General features: G+C 41.2%; 1 protein-coding gene across 3 annotated transcripts; it reads left to right on the plus strand.

Annotated features, from left to right (window-relative positions):
- Positions 1-6,746: 6,746 nt before the first annotated feature.
- On the plus strand, positions 6,747-19,134 carry nap1l4a (nucleosome assembly protein 1-like 4a). 3 transcript variants are annotated; one of them, XM_086028547.1, is made up of 15 exons: positions 6,747-6,877; positions 7,702-7,743; positions 7,876-7,948; positions 9,319-9,463; positions 9,873-9,959; positions 12,089-12,223; positions 12,305-12,376; positions 12,455-12,594; positions 13,703-13,848; positions 14,876-14,898; positions 14,983-15,096; positions 15,175-15,204; positions 15,555-15,623; positions 17,566-17,589; positions 17,937-19,134. In XM_086028547.1, the coding sequence occupies exons 2-14, from the start codon at positions 7,728-7,730 to the stop codon at positions 17,569-17,571; spliced, it is 1,056 nt and encodes a 351-aa protein (XP_085884673.1). In that variant the 5' UTR covers positions 6,747-6,877; positions 7,702-7,727; the 3' UTR covers positions 17,572-17,589; positions 17,937-19,134. The 3 variants fall into 3 exon arrangements, with proteins under 3 accessions (XP_085884673.1, XP_085884670.1, XP_085884672.1); XM_086028544.1 differs by lacking the exon at positions 17,566-17,589; XM_086028546.1 differs by lacking the exon at positions 17,566-17,589 and having other exon boundaries at positions 6,774-6,877; positions 7,708-7,743.
- The last annotated feature ends 541 nt before the right edge of the window (positions 19,135-19,675 follow it).

Below are 19,675 nucleotides of genomic sequence, written 5' to 3' on the forward strand. Positions count from 1 at the left end.
AGCTCTAATAGCGTCCGATCTTCTGGAAAGACTTTTTAAACATCTATGGAGGTTTTGGTCTAAGAGTTCTCATACAACCATGATATGCCACAAATGTAAATACAGCATCAGGGAACGTTGACACTTACAGCAACCTAGTTTTGTCCTTGCTTGAAAAGTTTCATGTCCACTTGACAATGTCAAACCACTCCCTATTTACACCGACCTTAAAAATGACACTGTATGCGACCAGGCCAATATTTGGTGATAAGAAACACAACACTAATGTGCACCAACTGCTTGTACTGCTGGACAAATCTATCTTTTCAATACTCTTCAGTAGCATGTGAATCGTGAATGAAAACTTTGGGAAATAAGCATGATGGAAACATTTGGCTATTGGAAATGTACACTTTACGGCAATGGCAAACACCACTCCAGGGCATTTTGTTTTCAACTGTGATGCAGACATCAGACATATCTTTCAGATAAACTTCAGGAAAGATACACCCTGAATGGGTCGCCAGTCAAATGCAGGGCACATGTAGACGAGCAACCATGACACACTCACATCCATCCCTACAAACAATTTACAACATCACTATGCATGTTTTTGGTATATATCATATAATATGCATCTCCTGCATCATTGTACATTACCATTGTGTTATATCAGAGTAGCCTTCAGAAAGTGGATATTGTCAAACCTAAAGCCTCATTAACTACTCCATCATCAAGTACTAATACAGTATTTCCTTGTCTACCATATAATGTTTTTAAAGCCCATTCGTGTTAACAACCCCGTTGGTTGAAAGTTATTTTGCCCTTTATTGAAAATCCTTAACTGTCAAAATATGAATAAACTCTTGTTTTCTTGTCAGAAGTGTGATCCTCAAATTGCAGGGAATCACTAACCTTGGTCTTTTACATTTTGTCAACTCGCAGTCACTTATTGTGTGTGGCTGCATGTTCTTAAAGGTGTTTTCGGTGATTATCATCAGTGCCTTTAAGGTTCAGTCATGAAATCTCAACAACAGAGGGTGTAGTTGGTGTGCAATGAATACAAAATAAAGATGTTATGATTATAATTGTTTATTGGCGCGGATGAAAGTAAATTGCATTCAAATTGCACACAGCAGAGATCTCAGCCTGCCATAAGCCAGATCAATGATTTTGCTAAATTTGTTACACATGTAGTGCTTTGTGACAGAGCCACATCCGATGAGACAGTAGTTCCGTTTGCCATTCTTCAACCCCCCACCCCAGACCTCCTCTTGTGAATAATGACTGCAGCTGTGTCAATGCGGCTGCTTTGCTGTGTGTCTTATTTTGATGGCTTTCTATAGTCAGTGCGAATGTGTGTGTCTCTCTGATTATGGTGTACAAATAGGCTATTACCCATATGTTAGGAAGAGAGAGGCTTAATGGACAGCAGGGGATGCAGGGGCAGGACGGCTTGTAAACACCTCTCTGTCCTCCTGTCATATCGATAATACCATCCGTGCCGTCTGGGAGTTTTGCCACTTCATTCACATAAACCAATACCCCAGTGGAATGAGGTGGCCACGTTGCACGCTCATGTTACGTGTTGAATCACCAGAAACAGAAGTGCAATCACCACTTCTTTTTTCTTTTGTCTTCTATTGATACTTATGTTTGTGCAGCATCATTGCTATAAATTTTTTTTTTCACAAGATATCATCTAAGTTGGATGAGTTTAAGATATAGCACACTTGAAGTTTCCCCAAACAGCAACAACAACAAAAAAAAGACAGAAAGACAAAAATCTCAGACAATTTCAGATAAGCTATAAGCTCCAGCGCTGCACAGAATAGCAGTTTAGAAAACAATTTGTTTAGCCTGATCTGTAACCCTGTATCTATTTATTTATCCATCCATCCATTATCGATACCGCTTATCCTCATAAGGGTCGCGGGGCGTGCTGGAGCCTATACCAGCTGTTTTCGGGCAGTAGGTGGGGGACACCCTGAATTGGTTGCCAGCCAATCGCAGGACACACAGAGACAAACATCCACACTCACAATCACACCTAGGGGCAATTTAGAGAATCCAATCAACTTACCATGCATGTTTTTGGAATGTGGGAGAAAACCGGAGAACCTGGAGAAAAAGAACATGCAAACTCCACACAGGGAGGCCGGAGCCTGGATCAAACCCACGACCTCTGAACTGTGAGGCGGACGTGCTAACCAGTCGACTACCGTGCTGCCCTCTATTTATCCATTCATTATCGATACCGCTTATCCTCACAAGGGTCGCGGGGCGTGCTGGAGCCTATCCCAGCTGTCTTCGGGCAGTAGGCGGGGGACACCCTGAATTGGTTGCCAGCCAATCACAGGGCACACAGAGACAAACATCCGCACTCACAATCACACCTAGGGGCAATTCAGAGAGTCCAATCAATTTACCATGCATGTTTTTGGAATGTGGGAGGAAACCGGAGTACCCGGAGAAAACCTACGCAGGCACGGGGAGAACATGCAAACCCCACACAGGGAGGGATCGAACCCACAACCTCTGAACTGTGAGGCGGACGTGCTAACCAGTCGAGCACCGTGCCGCCCCCTCTATTTATTTATTTTAGATAAAATGCTTAAGAGTGTCTACTATCAACCAATCTGACTGAATGTATGGACCTGTGACCAGATATTGTCTTGCTGAGCAAATGTTTGCACTCCTTACACAATTAAAGTGAGTGCATTCATGTAATCCCTGCAATTGGAAATGCAGCAGCGTATTTTGTGTCCAAACAGTCAGGTATGTGCCTCAGCCCATTCAGGGAGTGGGCATGGTATTAAAAAAAACAAGAGAGTTGTTATCTGGGTGTAGAACTCAAAGACTAATGCTGTAAAATATGGCTTTGTGCAAGATTTGCAGGTGTTACCATTGTCTTAATGAATAACATAGTGCCTTCAATCAAGTCTAAACCTCCAAAGATTCACAAAATGCTTTTTTATAAGTCTGTTATGTCTATAAAGTCATAGATCCATACTGCAATATGTTACGAGGATGTCAACATACTTTCTACACTAAGCCCTACCATTAAAGTGTAAGGGACACAAAAAAAGTTACCCTAAAACGTTTTAAGAAGGCCTATAGGGCAGTCAGACTATCATTTTAACCACTCTGCTATTATTATTATTATTATTATTAACAAACCATGCTGACCCCCATCGCCTCTCCCGCCCCACCACAAAAAAACCCACCTCTCTTAGTCAATCAATCAATCAATCACATTTTATTTATATAACACTTTTCATACATAAAAATGCAACTCAAAGTGCTGTAAAACATTCAAAGCAAAACATTAAAAAATATATATAATAAAAAATAAAGATAATTAAAAAAAGAAAAAAAAAATCCGTTCATGCCCTCCCTCCCAACAAACCCAAGACAGATATCCATTAGTACATCAGCAATCATTCACACACACCCACACAAAGTGCACAACCTGATAAAATGTGTTAAAAAGACATGACAAGGCACAGAGAAACCATGTGAGGAAAGGGTACCCAAGGGGAGCTCTCCGCGCCGAGGGGAATGACAGCCCACGGCCACAGGGGCGCCACCGCCATACAGACCCCAGCCCGGATTAGACAGGCGGACCCCACACAAAGTGTAGAGACCGCCGGCCACCCAGACCCAAGGAGTCCCTGCGATGACAGCCCCCGCGGGAAGGGCAGCCACCCCTCCCTCAAAGCGGAGGCCCCCCCCCATGAGGAAACACTGGAGCTGAAAGCTGACAACGGCAGAGAACTAAAATCAGTAAGATAAGATAAAAAATAATCTTCAATCAAAAGAAAAGATCAATTATTTAAAAGTTGTTAAAAGCCAAACTAAAAAGGTGTGTCTTGAGCTTGCTCTTAAAAATATCAACAGTCTCTGCTGACCTGACGTCCTCTGGCAGGCTATTCCAAAGGTGAGGACCAAAATGGCTGAATGCAGCCTCGCCATGCATTTTGGTCCTCACCCTTGGAATAAATAAAAGGCCGGCGCCAGAGGACGTCAGGATCCGCCAGGGTTGGTATGATAAAAGCAAATCAGATAAATAAGATGGCCCAAGACCATTAACACACCATTTTGTCACTTCTGTTGACTGAAAATGACATCACTGACCCTCAGGGCTCAGATAACGACCAATTATTGCTCACCTGTTTTCTGAAGCTGAGCTATGATTGGTCGTTATCTAAGCCCAGAGGGTGTGTGATGTCATTTTCAGTCGACAGAAGTGACAAAATGGCCGCCCCCAGAGATGGCTAAGAACGGGTGGATTTTGCTGCTTAACTCATATTCCAGAAACACAATATCGTCTTTCAAATAGTGCGCCTGCATAGAACATATTCTTAAAAATATGTGTTTGGGTTGACTTCTGCTTTTAGTTACCTGACTCGGCGGTATGGCTCAGTGATAGAGTGGTCGTTTCCCAACCCACAGGTTGTGGATTCAATCGCCCGCCAATGTGACCATGTCGAAGTATCCTTGAGCAAGATACTGAACCCCCAGGTGCTCCTGATGCTGCATCATCAGTAGGTGGATGAGATACAGTGTGAAGCCCTTTGAGTACCAAAGGTAGAAAAGCACTATACAAGTGACAGTCCATTTACCATTTACCTTTCTCTCTGAAACCGACTAGAGTCTCCCATCCCCTTTCTCTGGTTTGAGTTACCTCCTTTTTTGAAACAGAAAACTCAGAGTTTCCCTCATCAGGGTTATCAGACTCTTGGGTTTCCTCTTTCCAGACTTCAAGTTTCAGCTCCTTCCACAAATTTTCAAAGGGCTCTTCAGAATAGTCCAAAGTTTTGTAGATAGCTTTGTTGTTGTTGTTGTTTTACACTGGGCAGTACATTTTCCCCAGATTGCCGAAGCTAATCTTGAGATTTCAATGTACCCTTACAGATTCAAGACCCTTTGTATCAGACACAGCAAACAGCTCCAGATCATAACTAAGCTTCCTCCACATTTTACGATAGGTACGAGAATCTTCTTAAGAGTACCAATATGTGTCCATGTATGTACATTTAGACCAAATCCATTTATAAATACACCACAATCACCCACGATTTTCCAAAATTAGCTATTATTGTACATTTGTCTTCATCCGTGGCTCGATCCCAAATGCTACAATCACATTTGATTTCTTCTGTGAGTACAGATCTGTTCTGGTAAATGTCACACTGTGACAGGCATAAAGCCTGGTCACCACAATCATACCCTGAGGGACCCCAGTACTGTCACTTCCTCTCAAGCGTGCGCACGTTGCAGCAGTTGATAGCAAACAGAGAGAGGGCCTGATTTTAGTGACTTTATGCCTTATACGGAATATCCTATTTCTGTAAAGAGCACATTTTCTCGACAAAAAAAAACATGGTGTATCATTTATGTATCATTTAAGAAAGGCTGACCACTGCTTGTGGATTTTGTTGGGTTTGTGTATTAAGAGTCACTATTCGATATGAATGATTTGTCAACAGGCTGCAGATGTGCTAATTTGACATGTAATTTACAACAAAGAGCAAACAAAAGCATAATAGTACATGTTGACAGAAGGTGACTCCAAGCTATGGCCACTCATACAGTACATACATCACTCTTACTCTATGTTTTGGTTTTGATTAAAATTGGTCAAACATTTCAATATAAATAGATCTTTGGAAAGTGAGGGCACTTTCCCTAATCCACAAACGGTTTTACTATAATTGGCAAGACTGATCAATTAAAGCACATTTGTGTGCGGTCGGTTTTAACAATACAATAAGAAAAAGTGTATTCACTAATCAATAGGGACAAATATGAGGTAATTACTTATAATATTGACAATATATTGAAAGACACGCGGGCGGCACGGTGATCGACTGGTTAGCATGTCCGCCTCACAGTTCAGAGGTCGTGGGTTCGATCCCGGCTACGGCCTCCCTGCGTGGAGTTTGCATGTTCTCCCTGTGCCTGCGTGGGTTTTCTCCGGGTACTGCGGTTTCCTCCCACAATCCCAAAACATGCATGGTAAGTTGATTGGACTCTCTAAATTGCCCCTAGGTGTGATCGTGGGTGCGGATGTTCGTTTGTCTCTGTGTGCCCCCGCCTACTGCTTGAAGACAGCTGTGATGGGCTCCAGCACGCCCCGCGACCCTTGTGAGGACAAGCGGTATAGGTAATGGATGGATGGATTGAATACACGCCTGCAATGACAATCATCATTTTATCCAGCGGTGGAAAATTCAATCCACTGTGGAAACTCACTGTATGAGATGACTATGACTAGGAGCTATGACTATGACTATGAAGCCCTCTGGCGGTCATAAACCGCGCTCACCAAACATACAGAGCGTATGTCCACAATGTTTCACTTTGCACATGAGGTCTAAGTGTTGAATTGAAACACTAATACTGATTTTAACCACTACAAAAAACTGGTTTAGAAAATTATTTAAAATACTGCTTGTCCGAGATCACAACCCTGTGACGACATCAGTTTAAATAAGGAGTGATCATTTATTTATTTAATGAGATCCTTCTGTTTGCTTACATTTGGTGCCTAATAACTAGCATAACAGCCCATAAAACGTACCTTCTTAAAGAGTAATATTTAACGTTGTCGATTCAAATGAAAATTAAGTGATAAATAGCTTAAACGCAACGTTCATTACGTTACGTTTAAATTACGTCATGAACGTGTGGCTTTTCATAAAATGTAATATTTTAGGGGGTTGGCGGTTCCAGCGTGAGTCGTGGTCACTGGTCAACAAAGTAATATTAATTATACTATTGACTCGGTAGAGGGCAGTAGCACATCGCTGAAATATCATTTGTGTCACACAATCAAAGAAGAAGAATTGAAGACGCGTGAGGAGGATTGCCACTTGATCGCACAACGCCACAGGTAAAAAGGTCTCTTTAATCAATGCTATGTAATAGAAACGTGTAGTTAATGCAGTACTGCGAGCTAAAAGACTTAAGGTGAATTACATCAAAGTTACTTTGGCTCCACTTTTAGCAACTGCGGTGCTAACGATAGCCTGCAACTACTAGCTTACCAGTGCTGCTAGCGAGGAGCTAACAGCTGTATGCTAAACGCACTGGTTATCTTGTAAACTCAAGGGCACCGTGACGTTATGAAGTCACCCTTTTACTGTTAATGATCCAACGCGACGTTTAGCAATTGCACAATGACTGTTGCACAATAGTTGTCTCTACAGTGGCAGCTTAGTGACTAGTCACAACACGTTGCCTCGTACTTTGTTGCTCGTCAGCTAGCTCTTTAGCTCCTGTCAAACGTGCGACGCCGCCCATTCTTCTTGTTGTTAAGAAGTGTTCGCCAGGAAGCCAAACTTATACGGTTAGAAATCGTGCACTTGTACCGTGTTCAATGCCACCGCGTGACTGTCACTGGGCGGCGAGAGCGCTTTCACTCGCGAGAAGACGCTAACTTGGTTGGTCGTAGTCTAGCCCAGCTGCCTGCAGCGTGTCAGTGCGTCATCGGCCCGCGCTGGTTCGCCACCCTGTGCCCGTCACACCGGGACTCTTTGCAAATGCGTGTGCCTCTTTGTATTAACGTTGTTTTCTTTGTGGCACATGCTGGAGTCAGCGACGTAAGGGAATGTTGCGTAGTCCCTATTTCTGATGATATATTTAAGTAATCCTGTGCGGAAAGTAAAACATCATTCACTTTCGCTACTCGTGTTAGATTAACCTTTTTTTTTCAAGTCACAGGAAGGAGCAGCAACTCTGTAATGGAGGTCAATAAAGGTAAATACAACGTTTTGAGTTTTTCTTCTACACCCAACGGAAACATTACTAAGTCAAAGGTTGTCTTAATACACAATTGAACAAGCTTGAATGACTTAATGAATGATACCTCTATTGAACAAATTTTGACAGGTAAAGGGGAGCCGGGATTGCAGAATCCTACCGGGCAGACGGACAAGCCTGTTAACTTGCATGCAGTCGAAAGGTTTGTTGATTTGCATTATTTGAAACACTTAAGAGGTTGGTGGTCAAGTAATGCTTTTCTTTCCATTCTGTGCCATGCCATGCTATGCTATCAGTGTGGCATGATATTGTAAACAGAGCTGGGCATTCATCTCTGCTTTAGTCAGCCTATGAGTTCCAATCTATATTTCAGACCCCCCGGTCGGTCCGATTCAGCTAAATGGCGTCAAGAGCGGACTTTACTGGTACCACGTCACACGCAGATGCCCCACTCCTGACACGCAGCCAAATAAAGAAAAATAACTGTTGTATACCTTTTGGTCCCACAGATGCAATGACGTGTGCCCTGTTTTGTTTTTATTTAACCCATCACCACTCTGTGTTTGTGTGTCTGTTGTTTTTATTTTATATTTTTCTTTATTTGGCATTTTTTCTTTATTTGGCGGCATGTCTGCTTGCGTGGCGCCTGCATGTGACATGAAAATTATGTTCTCGATGCCGATTGGTGTCATCGACCAGCGATGGACTGCGCACACTTGGGTCGGCCGGAAATGCCGCCCAGAAGTTATAGACAGGTAGACGTTGCCCAGCTCTGATTGTAAGGACAGACTCATTAGAAAACACATACAGTACACAGTAAACATTAAAACAAATTAAAAGGCAGGTGACAAGTATCTCACCGCACTGAACCCCGGAGTTGACAGCAACACGATGATAGAATTCTGAGAACTGTTCAATTGCCATATAGAGCTATAAATCCGATACTTTGACAGGGCATGTAACATTAACTCCTGAACTACAGAACAGTTTTCTTGCAATGCACCACCTTGGCTTTGTAAGCAATTTGTACATGTGATCATTGGCAACCTTTAAGCTTATGTTTTGTTAGACTCTTTGAACTTTATCGCGAGCGCTATACAGAGGTGTACACTGTTCTAATGTTTACCTTGACATCTGAGTACATTTCCTTACGAACATGTTTGCTTGTGCGTTTAACATGTCTACACATAATCATCAGACTTTTGACCTGTGATGACATGTCCCAGATACTTAATTTTACAGCATATAACAGTTATAAATGGGGAGACAATCTTTGTCCTCTATAATTCATAATGCTCTTTTGAACATTGTATTTAACATCAACTTGGACACCATACTCTGCCTATATTCAACATTGGTTGAAATCCACCACTGTGAGGACAGAAAATAGCCAGATCATGGGCATACATAAGATGGATTATTTACCAGGCTGTCGCCAATCATACATCCTGTTTGACCGCCCAAAATGTTTTTGTTGTTGTTGGCTACGCATATTGAACATTTCGTTTTGACGATTGACAAATTCACAACAGTGCCTCCTGAAAACTCACTTTGCTGTACCCTCTCCCACAGCATGCTGCCCAAAGCGGTGAAGAGGCGAGTGCATGCTTTGAAAAGGCTTCAGGTGCAGTGTGGCAACATTGAAGCCAAGTTTTATGAGGAGGTCCATGAACTGGAGTGGAAGTATGCAGCCCTCTATCGGCCATTGTATGACAAGGTACTTTTCATGCTTTTGTGATGGTACGTCTTTTCACAACATTCTTATTGTAGATGCAAACACGATTTTCTTAAGTGGCACTAGACGCGTGTCTGGTCAAACCTGAAATCCGTTAGACCACGTCGTTGGTGCTACATAATATACTAGTACAACGAGTAGCCCTCTGTTGTTTTGTCAGTCAAGGCTATTTCCAGATCTAGTGACAAGAAGCAAGCCATTCTCGGTTGCTGTCATGATTGGCAGTTAAGATTGGCCTGCACCTGTGCGTGCAGCACTTTGCCTCTCTAAAGAGGGTTTGATTGCAATGCGCACGTGTATTTCAGTCTGATTGTGATCTATGCCTGTTTGTTTGACTTAAGTAGTCAATAATAGTCATTGTCAGTTCAGATTTTTTTTGTGTGTGTGACAGCGAAGAGATTTTATCACGGGCACAGTGGAACCCACAGATGCTGAGTGTGAGTGGAACAGTGACAAAGATGAGGAGGAGGAGCTATCTGTAAGTACAGCGTTCAGTCTTTGGCAATATTTTCCAGGGGTCTTAATAAAAGGTGTCTGACAAGCTTCTGTCAAAATCCCTATAGGATAAAGAATTACAGCACACTTAAAATATACGCCATTGAAACTGTGCTATTTGGAGGAGCAGTTCTGCAGGGTGCAAATGCAGAGTGTGGCTTTCCTTACCAAGATGACTCGGGTTGGACCCTACTCATATGTTGCCAGCCTAGCATCTGTCACTGTTTTGAGCAACTTGAACAACTTTGACCCCTCTAGTGACAATTTGAACCTCCCAAAAAGCATTGAGCTACAAATCAAGCTACTTTTTGTGGTGGGTGTTTATTAGGGGTGTAACGGTACACTCGGGTGTATTAATACTTTTCAGTATGGCATGTTCGGTCCGGTCCGGTCCACTTGCGTTTTGTTCGGTCCACTTATTAGCGCGAGCTTACGCGCGGACGCTGACTGTTTGCATGCGGAGACGAGAGTGGCGGCACAAAAGAGAGCTAGAGCTCGAAGGTGCCCGCGTACACTGCGTTCTCCTGTTTGGGAAAATTCTGGCTGTCCTGTTCCCCATCGCCGATGGGGAAAGGTGCGTGAATAAGTCCGAAAGTTGTGTGCAGACATTGCTACATGAAATTGGTGTCTATATTGCAGCTAGTGCGTCTAACATGCACGCCATCATCTGACTGTGAATGTTTCTTAGACGAGGGAGCAAAAACGTCCAACTTAAATAGCGAGATTTTCATATTGTAGTGTCTTCCAGGAACACGCCATCAGACGTAGTTTAATTATCACGTTTTTATTAATCCAAGTACAACTGCTCGCGCTCTTCTTTCTCCGCTGCTCCACTCGCTTGCTGTACGATGCATTCATGAACCTCGGAAACACCACAACTCAGCAACACACAAATCCGACCACCACACAGATAACCCAATTCGTTACAATATGCTGTTCAAAATTCAAAGATTTCAATGCCTGAAAAGTGTATACAGTTTCATAAAGGCTTTTTAAAGTTACTGTATTTTTTCATTATAAAAATAGTTTTAATATAGTTAGCAATTACTGTAACTGTTATTGTATATATTTTTATCAATCACAAAAAGTGTATATGTACTGTAATGACAACTTGTCTTTTAACTTGAATACTTACTGGGTCATCATAGGCTGTTGCTGCTGAGTGTTTACAGATTTCAGTGTCTTAATAATTTTGAAAAATTAAGAGATCTTTATTGTTAGTGTATTTTTTATTCTGGTGTAATTTCTTAGAATATCACCCGAATGGTTCGCTTTTATTTATTTTTTCGAAAAAAAAAAAGTACAGTTTACTTTATCTTTTAAAAATAAAAATATTTTTAAAAGATTTTTTTAAAAATTCGTTTTTTTGTACCGAAAATATACCGAACCGAAATTTCCAAAAAACCGAACCGAATCGAAATGTGATTTAGCGTACCGTTACACCCGTAGTGTTTATAAAAGACTTCTAGAGACTCCAACACTCCTCCCGAGCAGGAGGTGTTCAGCCCTCTGTGTCTTAACTGCAAATGAATGGCACCAACACGTCACTGAATCATTTCAGGTTACACTCCACAGAAACGTGGATTCTATCATAGAATTGTTTATTTTGTATCATATTTAAAAGTGTTCTGACAACATTGTCCTGTCCCGGTGACGTCAACAATTTGCTAACATCTACTGCATGTTCGGAATGGGCATAATCATTAATTAAGGCTAAAAGAAGCACAAGATGTTGCTGCAATTGACAGAAGCACTGTTGCTTCAGTCTCAACTAGTTTGAGGTCTAAAGAACGACTGCTATGGAAAATCAAGCTACTATACAGCTATGTAAAAATCCACTAATGGCAGCTCCTTTAGCATTATTCAGATAAATAAAACAATTTGTTAGTTTTCCCCAGAGCTGAACAGAGGGAATTAAGCAAATGTCCATATGTAGTCATACTGTTAAAATGAATAGGGTTCATGCTTGGATGCCAGTTAAGTCTCTCTTGGTTCCTTATTGAAAAGGTATATAAAGCATTTTCAAAAATCATACTTGCACAATGGTCTCTGTTGTGCAAAGTTTTGTTCCCCCCCCCCCCCCCCCCTCATTGTTCTGTCTTTTTGCTGCAGGAGCAGATAAAGAAAAAAATAGCTATCGACTCTACTAAGAAGGAAGATGCGGCACCAGAGGAAGACCCAAAAGGCATCCCGGACTTCTGGCTCACCATATTCAGGAACGCAGACATGCTTACTGACATGATCCAAGTACATTTAACTCTTCACTTGCTTGCCCGTATCTCGCAGCACATTTCTTAACCAATGTATTAACCGTTCGCCTTCTGCTAGGAACATGATGAGCCCATCCTCAAGCACCTGAAAGATATTCAAGTTAAGTTTTCCAATCCAGGACAGCCAATGGTCAGTGTTGATGCGTTAATTGAAAAGACCACTCCTAAATATGATAGCAAGCGTTCTTATCGTGTTTTGCACTTTCAGAGTTTCACACTGGAGTTCCACTTTGAGCCCAATGGCTACTTTAACAATACTGTCCTCACTAAAGTCTACAAGATGAAGTCTGAGCCTGACGCTTCAGAGCCTTTCTCGTTTGAGGGCCCGGAGATCATTGACTGTGGCGGGTGAGACTGTGCATGTGGCATGCTCCTTAAATTGTCCTATGGACACTATAGACCCATTTGCAGTTTGTAAATAAAAATGACATAATCGGTCGGGATGCATGATCATTTCACTGTATTAGTGCAACTCTCCATAGTGTATAGTTTTGGTTGCATTTTAAAATGCACTAAACAAAGCTAAAAAAAAATGAAGGCCAGAGTATCTCCATCAATTTAAGTTGCTCCCTCATTTATAAACATGTCATGAATGACTACGATTACTATCATCGTAATTGTCTTTGACCATATTTTCTGGACTATAAGCCACACTTTTATATAAACCGCATCCACACTGTTTTTCAAAAAAACAATGAAAAAGTAATGTATATAAGCCGCACCTTTACATAAGCTGCACCTATCTATGTTGAAAAATTAGATATTTACTGCTTTTACAGAACGTTTTTGAAATGTAAATGAACATGTATGTCCTGAACAGATTCTTTCCTAACAGTGCCTTTTAACATGACAGCAACTTTGCTGGTTTAAAACGGAACAGAATCAAGAGAAAATAAAGTACGTATCTTCATTTCACTGCCCGCTGCCACTGCAGTTTGTCAGTTAACTCATTCACTGCCATACATTTTTAAACACTCTTTTACCCAAACGTTTGAAAAAAAAAAAAAAAGTTCCTGGGATTGAATGTGTGAAAAGACAAATATGGCAGTGAATAAGTTAACGTCCACCTTCTTATTGCTCTACTTCCGCATATCAACGCCTAGTGCGTAGCGCCCTCGCCTTTTGAACTCCTCCACCTGCAGTCACATCCTGTTGATGGCTATTGTATTGTAATTCCGGTCAGAACGCCCCTAGCGGTGGAAGAAAAATACACAGAATAGCTGCACTGTATATAAGCCGCATGGTTCAAAACCTAGGAAACAAGTAGCGTCGGATAGTCCGGAAAATACGGTAGTTTGTACATAAAGAATTCAAGCTGTAAGCGTATGTAGTTTATTATAAGAGTAGCAGCTTGCTGCTATTTTCCACGATTTACATATTATCCGATTAGTCGACTAATCGCGACTACTTTTGGTTACATACTACTAAATGACCTTGGTCCTGACTCTCCCGGTAGCTGTGTGATAGATTGGCACAAGGGGAAGGATGTGACTGTGAAAACGATCAAGAAAAAGCAGAAGCACAAAGGTCGTGGCACTGTCCGCACAGTCACCAAACAGGTTTCCAACCCCTCCTTTTTCAACTTCTTCAACCCTGTCAAAGGTAAGTGCAAAGAAGGCGCATTCATTCAACCCTTGTTGGTATATTTCTCAAAAAGCTGTTATTCAGTACTTCTCAATTCTTAATTCCACACGTTTGTCAGCTTGGCTCTATCCTAACTTGCACATACTGCTGTTTGCTTTGAGTGCAAAAAAAAAAAAAAACTCTAAGGGGTGGAGCTAACTCTTTACATGTCCACACTTGCCCACAAGCAACTCACTGCTTTAAGCTAAACTCAACACCAGAGGTCGCCACATTTGATCATATTAAGACCAGGCCTTGAGTGGGTGGACGTTGAACTCTGCTGAACTGCTGTATATTTGTTAACTGCTTTGTAGATCCCAGACTAACTGGTGCAACTGATAATTTTCTTTTAATTCTTCAAATCAATTTAAGCAGCAAAAAAAACATGATTGCTGCCCAAATCATTGTTTGTGTAAAATATATAGTCAAGCTAAGGGCAGGGCCACATCTTAATCATAATGAGTGGTTGTATTGTTCAAGTGGGGATTCCCAGTTTCTGATTTTTTTCTGTTAGTATAGAAGACGTGTATGGGCAGGTTCTGTTTCTTCTGGCATCTGATTGGTTAAACCCATATTTGTCTCCCTGCTATCAAGTTGTAATTGGATAATATTAATAGCTCTTTCTTAGCTGCTCCGGTGAAGGGCATGTTCTTCCTTGGGGCATTTATATGTTCTAGTTCTAAGGCTGCCTTTACATTACCCAATTCTGATTTAGAGCTGGTATTCTAAGGCTAGGTGATTAATGGCCTTGTGTTTCTGATCACCAGTTCCCCACACACCACAGCTTATAGAATATAGAAGCAATTGGCAAGTATGGTATTCAAGATGGGTTTTACTCTTTCCCTTCTAATGATTTTCACCAGCTTGTATCGCCTGCCACAGAGAAAACAGAAATTCTTTTGTTCTTAGTAAAAATAAGTAAATCAATTTCAATTGTTAGTTGCATGTATCCGCTCTAGTAATTCCATCTGAAATCCACTATGACGTGTTTTCTTTTCTTCTGTAGCTTCACCAGACGGTGGTGAAATGGTGAGTTGAAGTCATAGTTCCCTGAGCAGTTACATTGTCTGGTAATTAAAACGATTTTTGTTTTATTTTTTTCTCTCCACCTAGGATGAAGATTCTGAGCTAGCTTTTGACTTTGAGATTGGTCATTTTTTCCGCGAGAGAATAATTCCCAGAGCAGTTCTGTATTTCACTGGAGAGGCAATGGAAGACGATGAGAGTGTAAGAAAAGATGTGATGTTTGGCGGAATCAACATGTGCTGATGCTTCATGATTGTTTTTTTGTTTTTTTTTTAATAGTTTGATGAGGAACTAGAAGAAGGCGATGAGGTTTGTCATTTTTTTTAACTCAGTGGTCATATTCTCTGCACAATCTGTGATGCAATCAAAGAGCTGTATTCAAATGTAGCTTATACGAAGATAAAATCTTTAGTTTTTATGAATACTTTCAAATTATTTATTATTTAATTTTGCCGGTGGTTGTCGAACTTCTCCGCTCTACTCTGCATCATACTGAGAGCTGTCTTGTATTTGGGTTCCCACAGCTGCACTGAGTTATTAGAAATGACTGATGCAGTATAGTTTTTTATGCCACAGAGTAAAGTTCTTTAACGTCTTTCATCTTTCCTCAGTTTGCTGATAATCTGGTTTGACTACATGATGTTACCTTTCTTTATCAGGAGCAAGATGATGACGGTGATGACGATGACGATGATGATGACGATGATGAGGGAGACTTTGATCCCAGGGTCTGTATATCTATACAATCTACACATTACCATAAATTAGTCATTTCCTCTTTCAAAGCAACACTGGGCAAGTATTCAACCTTAATAAAAACATTTCACAACTCTTTTGATGAAACATTGACTTACAACTAGTTAAATGGGACTTTTCTCGTACCCTGAGGAGATCTGTATGCGGCAGTAAGCAACTTTGAGGAGGGAGGGAGTTACCCTGGCACACAAAAAGAAATACAAATGTCCTGAATTGCTTTACGACCTACATCACTTCCTCCTTTGCCTATAAGGACGGAAGTCGATTCAAAGGTCTACCCGCTATTACAGGTGTCATGGCAGAAGCCCCAAAACAAGCAAAAACAAAAGTATTATTTAAACAAAATTAGATTTATTATGTCATCGCTATTCATCTTTCACACAGCCTCTGGAAATAGTAATTCAGGCCAGCGAGAGCTCAGGATTTCACGAAACTACGAGCTGGCACTCATAGGAAATGAGGTTGACTTTCGTCAAAACACAATGTCATGCCAGAAACTTCGCAACCTCTTGTTGTCACATGAGGCAAATTTGCCAATCAGCTTGTACAGTCTTCTTCATCACGCATCAGTGCAGCTTTTGGAAACAGTTTGTCAGAGACATGCAAACTCCAACCGCAAAGGGCCGATGAATGTTAACCAAGACGACGGACTCAGTTTCTTTGGGCCATTGTGATGTGTTTGGTAGTTTCATTGGTCAGATGTGACAGGACTGTGGGTAAATCTACTGGCGGCTTGAAGCTCGTCAGTAAAATTCGTGAATAAACTGCGTCGCATTAAAAGCTGGAGGGTTCAAAGTGGGGCTGAACGATTTATCGTTTTGTGACCGGAATCGCAATTCAGACGACGCGATTTCCAGATCGCCAAAGCTGTGGTTTTTAAAAGGGCTCTTATCCCTGACACTCACTAATAAGCGGCATGCTACTTTCCACAGGTCACACTATCCAGTGCCGAACTGGTTAAAAGCGTTGCGTCTACGTCACGTTGTCGCCCGTACTCCCATAAGTCATTTCTTTCGCGGCTGCTTCAATGCTAGGCGCGAAACTAGCTTTCGCTTGACGGCAAGTATTACAGTTGGTCTTGCCTTACTTGTACCGTGTGTTGCATTGTTAGAGTACTAGCATTTAATGTTTTCAATTATATAATGGCATTTTCTGTCGATTTTGGAAATGTTACTGTAAATTGTGAATATTGCACTGAAGCTTTATTTCAAAAAAATCACAAATCAAATCTAAATCACAATATCCGTCAGAAAAATCGCAATACAATTTTTTCTTAAATCATTCAGCCTTAGTTCAAAGTATATGGGAGGGGAGGAGTAGAGGCTTATAGTCTGGAAAGTACGATACAAATAAGTTCTGGGCCGCTGCAGACTTTTTTTTTTTTTTTTAAACTTAAGTGATTGCCTACTGTATAAGATATGCTATTGCAGGGCCAAAAATTGATCAAACATCCAGTCAGATACTCCCTAGGTTAGTGTTTCCCAACTATTATATTATATTATATTATATTATATTATATTAGAAAAAGCATTTATTTTGTTTCTCTTAACTCATTCAGTATCAGACCTTTTCAGATCCATTGTGAAGTGACATTAATATGTCATTGGGATAGAATGAGTTAAGTGCTTGCGGTAGTTGTTCTGCATGCTTATGGGGCGTTTTTGCTTGACTTATTTGCCAAAGTGCTTGTTTGTAAAGAGCCTTAAAATAGCCATTGTTGTGAATTGGCATAGATGAACTAAATTAACCAGCATTAAGTCATAGATTAATTTCTATTTCTGTCTGAAGTACTTTGGCACTTCATTGCTGAGCTTGCGCCTCATTTCTAAGTTGACAGTCTACTTGATTCTGATCTGAAAGTGTCAGTGTGATTGTTGGAACATGTGCATGACATTGTCTCTCCTCCCACCACAGGCCTAATCAATCATGCATTTCTAGGTAAGGAGGAAGTAAGGATGGCCACCCTCCCCATACTGCGTTCTCCATCCATTCTAAACTGCCTTTGCGACTTCTCAGACCTTTGCGTTCGCTTCTTTGGCTTCTGTTTTGTTGTAATCAAGGGTTGTGTTTTCGGTGATCTTCAACTCACATTCTGGGCATCCTGCTCCTCATGTTTTGCTCTGTTTTCTGTAAGGCTGTTAACCCCCAACCCTCGTGCTGCACCAAACCAGGTTTAAACTAGCCGCATATCCTATTAGCTGCTTCTCACTGTCAACCGGTGGCTCCCTTTAGCCAAACCCCGGTCCCTCCTTGTCTGAGTGATAATTGAAGTTTGTGTCACGCAGAAAGAAGCACCTGCCCAGCCTGCCGAATGCAAGCAGCAGTAACCATGGTGACCAGTGGACAAGGAGACCTGCCATCTTTCAATTTAGCCAATCAGCAAGTCCTCATCTTGCAGCAAACCCCCCCTTTTCTATGAACGGTCATCCATCCGAACGCAATAGATACAAACCAAACCGAATTTTTATGTGCATGACTTATTTTTTTTTTTTTTTTTTTCCCCTCTTGCTGCCCACGTTGCCCTTCTTTGTTTGGCCTCTTTCTCGCGCCCTGGCAATTGCCATTTTTGGTAAAGTGGAGTCGCGTGCATTACGACCAGGAATCTCAGCATGTCATATGGAAAAATGGAATGTAAAAGACTCCCAAATTAATTTGTCATGGATCTGTTACTCAGGGTTTTTTTTTTTTTTTTTTAACATCATCAGAGTTGTTAGTTCACCAGGAAACTGCTGAGAAAATCTGACTTTGGCTGGGCTATTTTGTTTGTTTTACAATGTATAACTAATTTAGTTTTGTTTTCATACTTGTGCTTGTCATTGAATTATTTATTCTGATGTCTTGCAGCATTACAGTGATGCTTTTCAGGAAGCCGCCATGTGGAGGCTTACCTCTTGTTTAAAAACTGCCAAGTTCCAACTCTGAACATGTAATCGTCGTGGGATAGTGTTTGCCGCGATGCTGCAGTCAGATGCCAATTTAAATGTGTGTGCTCACGATCAGTCCGGTCAGTGTCTCACTGCACAAGGACAGATGGAAGCCAACTATGACCTTTTGTATATGTGACAGCATGCAGGTTTGGATATTTTCTGCTCCCCTAATAAGCCAAATTGAATGCTGTCCTCTTAAATTGTTTCCCCACTTACACATGGCATTTAACGTTGCTCAAATATATTTGTTAGTTTGTGGGTTTGCTTTTCAATAATTTGTTGAAAACACATTGCCAATGTATTTTGTACTGCCCTTTTGATGGAATTTGTTTGGTTTGGATGCCCCTATTGGTAGGTCATCAGAAGCAGTAAACCATTCGCCCTCTTCTCTCGATTGTATTCAGCTGGTCGCTTGCATCTGAGCTGTGGTTGGCATCCTCAAATGTATCACGCGGTGTCCTGTGCTAACAAATGGCCTTAACTTGTTAACTTGGTTTATTCTCTTCAATTTGTACAGAGTTAAGATATTCTATTAAAGTTGTGCACCAATGAAAAATGTTTCTGTGTATGTCTTGAGCTCATGTGGTTTAGCCGCTCAGGTCAAAGTTAAAGTGAAATATCCTTAAGTGATGGTATGTTGGATAATCATGGGTCACCAACCATTTTGAAACTGAGCTACTTCTTGGGATACCGATCTGTTTTAAGGGACGCCCGTTTGATACACACTTGAAAGAAATTTGATCATAATATCTTAAAGCTATCTATTTGTAATATGCGACACATACCTGTCAGTGTTTACATTTTCAAGTGATCTCTTCTACAACATTCCTGGAAAATGTCCCATCACTGGTGAGCGATTTTGGAACACCCATCACCACTACTTGTGGTCATTGGAGGGAACGGGGGGGCTACCTACCTGTTGCCTGAAGTTACCATGTTGGTGTCACCTGGACTACATTAATCATTTGGTACTATTAGACGGTTGTAGTAGTGATTTCACTATTTACAAAAAAGGATGGGATGTCCTTTAATGGTGGGAAAATTGCAGGATCCTGGAATGCGCTAACTTTACAAGTTAATTTGATTTTTTTTTTTTT

This window comes from Filicampus tigris, chromosome 4, assembly GCF_054856515.1.
Source record: "Filicampus tigris isolate MCC_2025a chromosome 4, RoL_Ftig_1.0, whole genome shotgun sequence".
In the NCBI taxonomy this organism is placed as follows: domain Eukaryota; kingdom Metazoa; phylum Chordata; class Actinopteri; order Syngnathiformes; family Syngnathidae; genus Filicampus; species Filicampus tigris.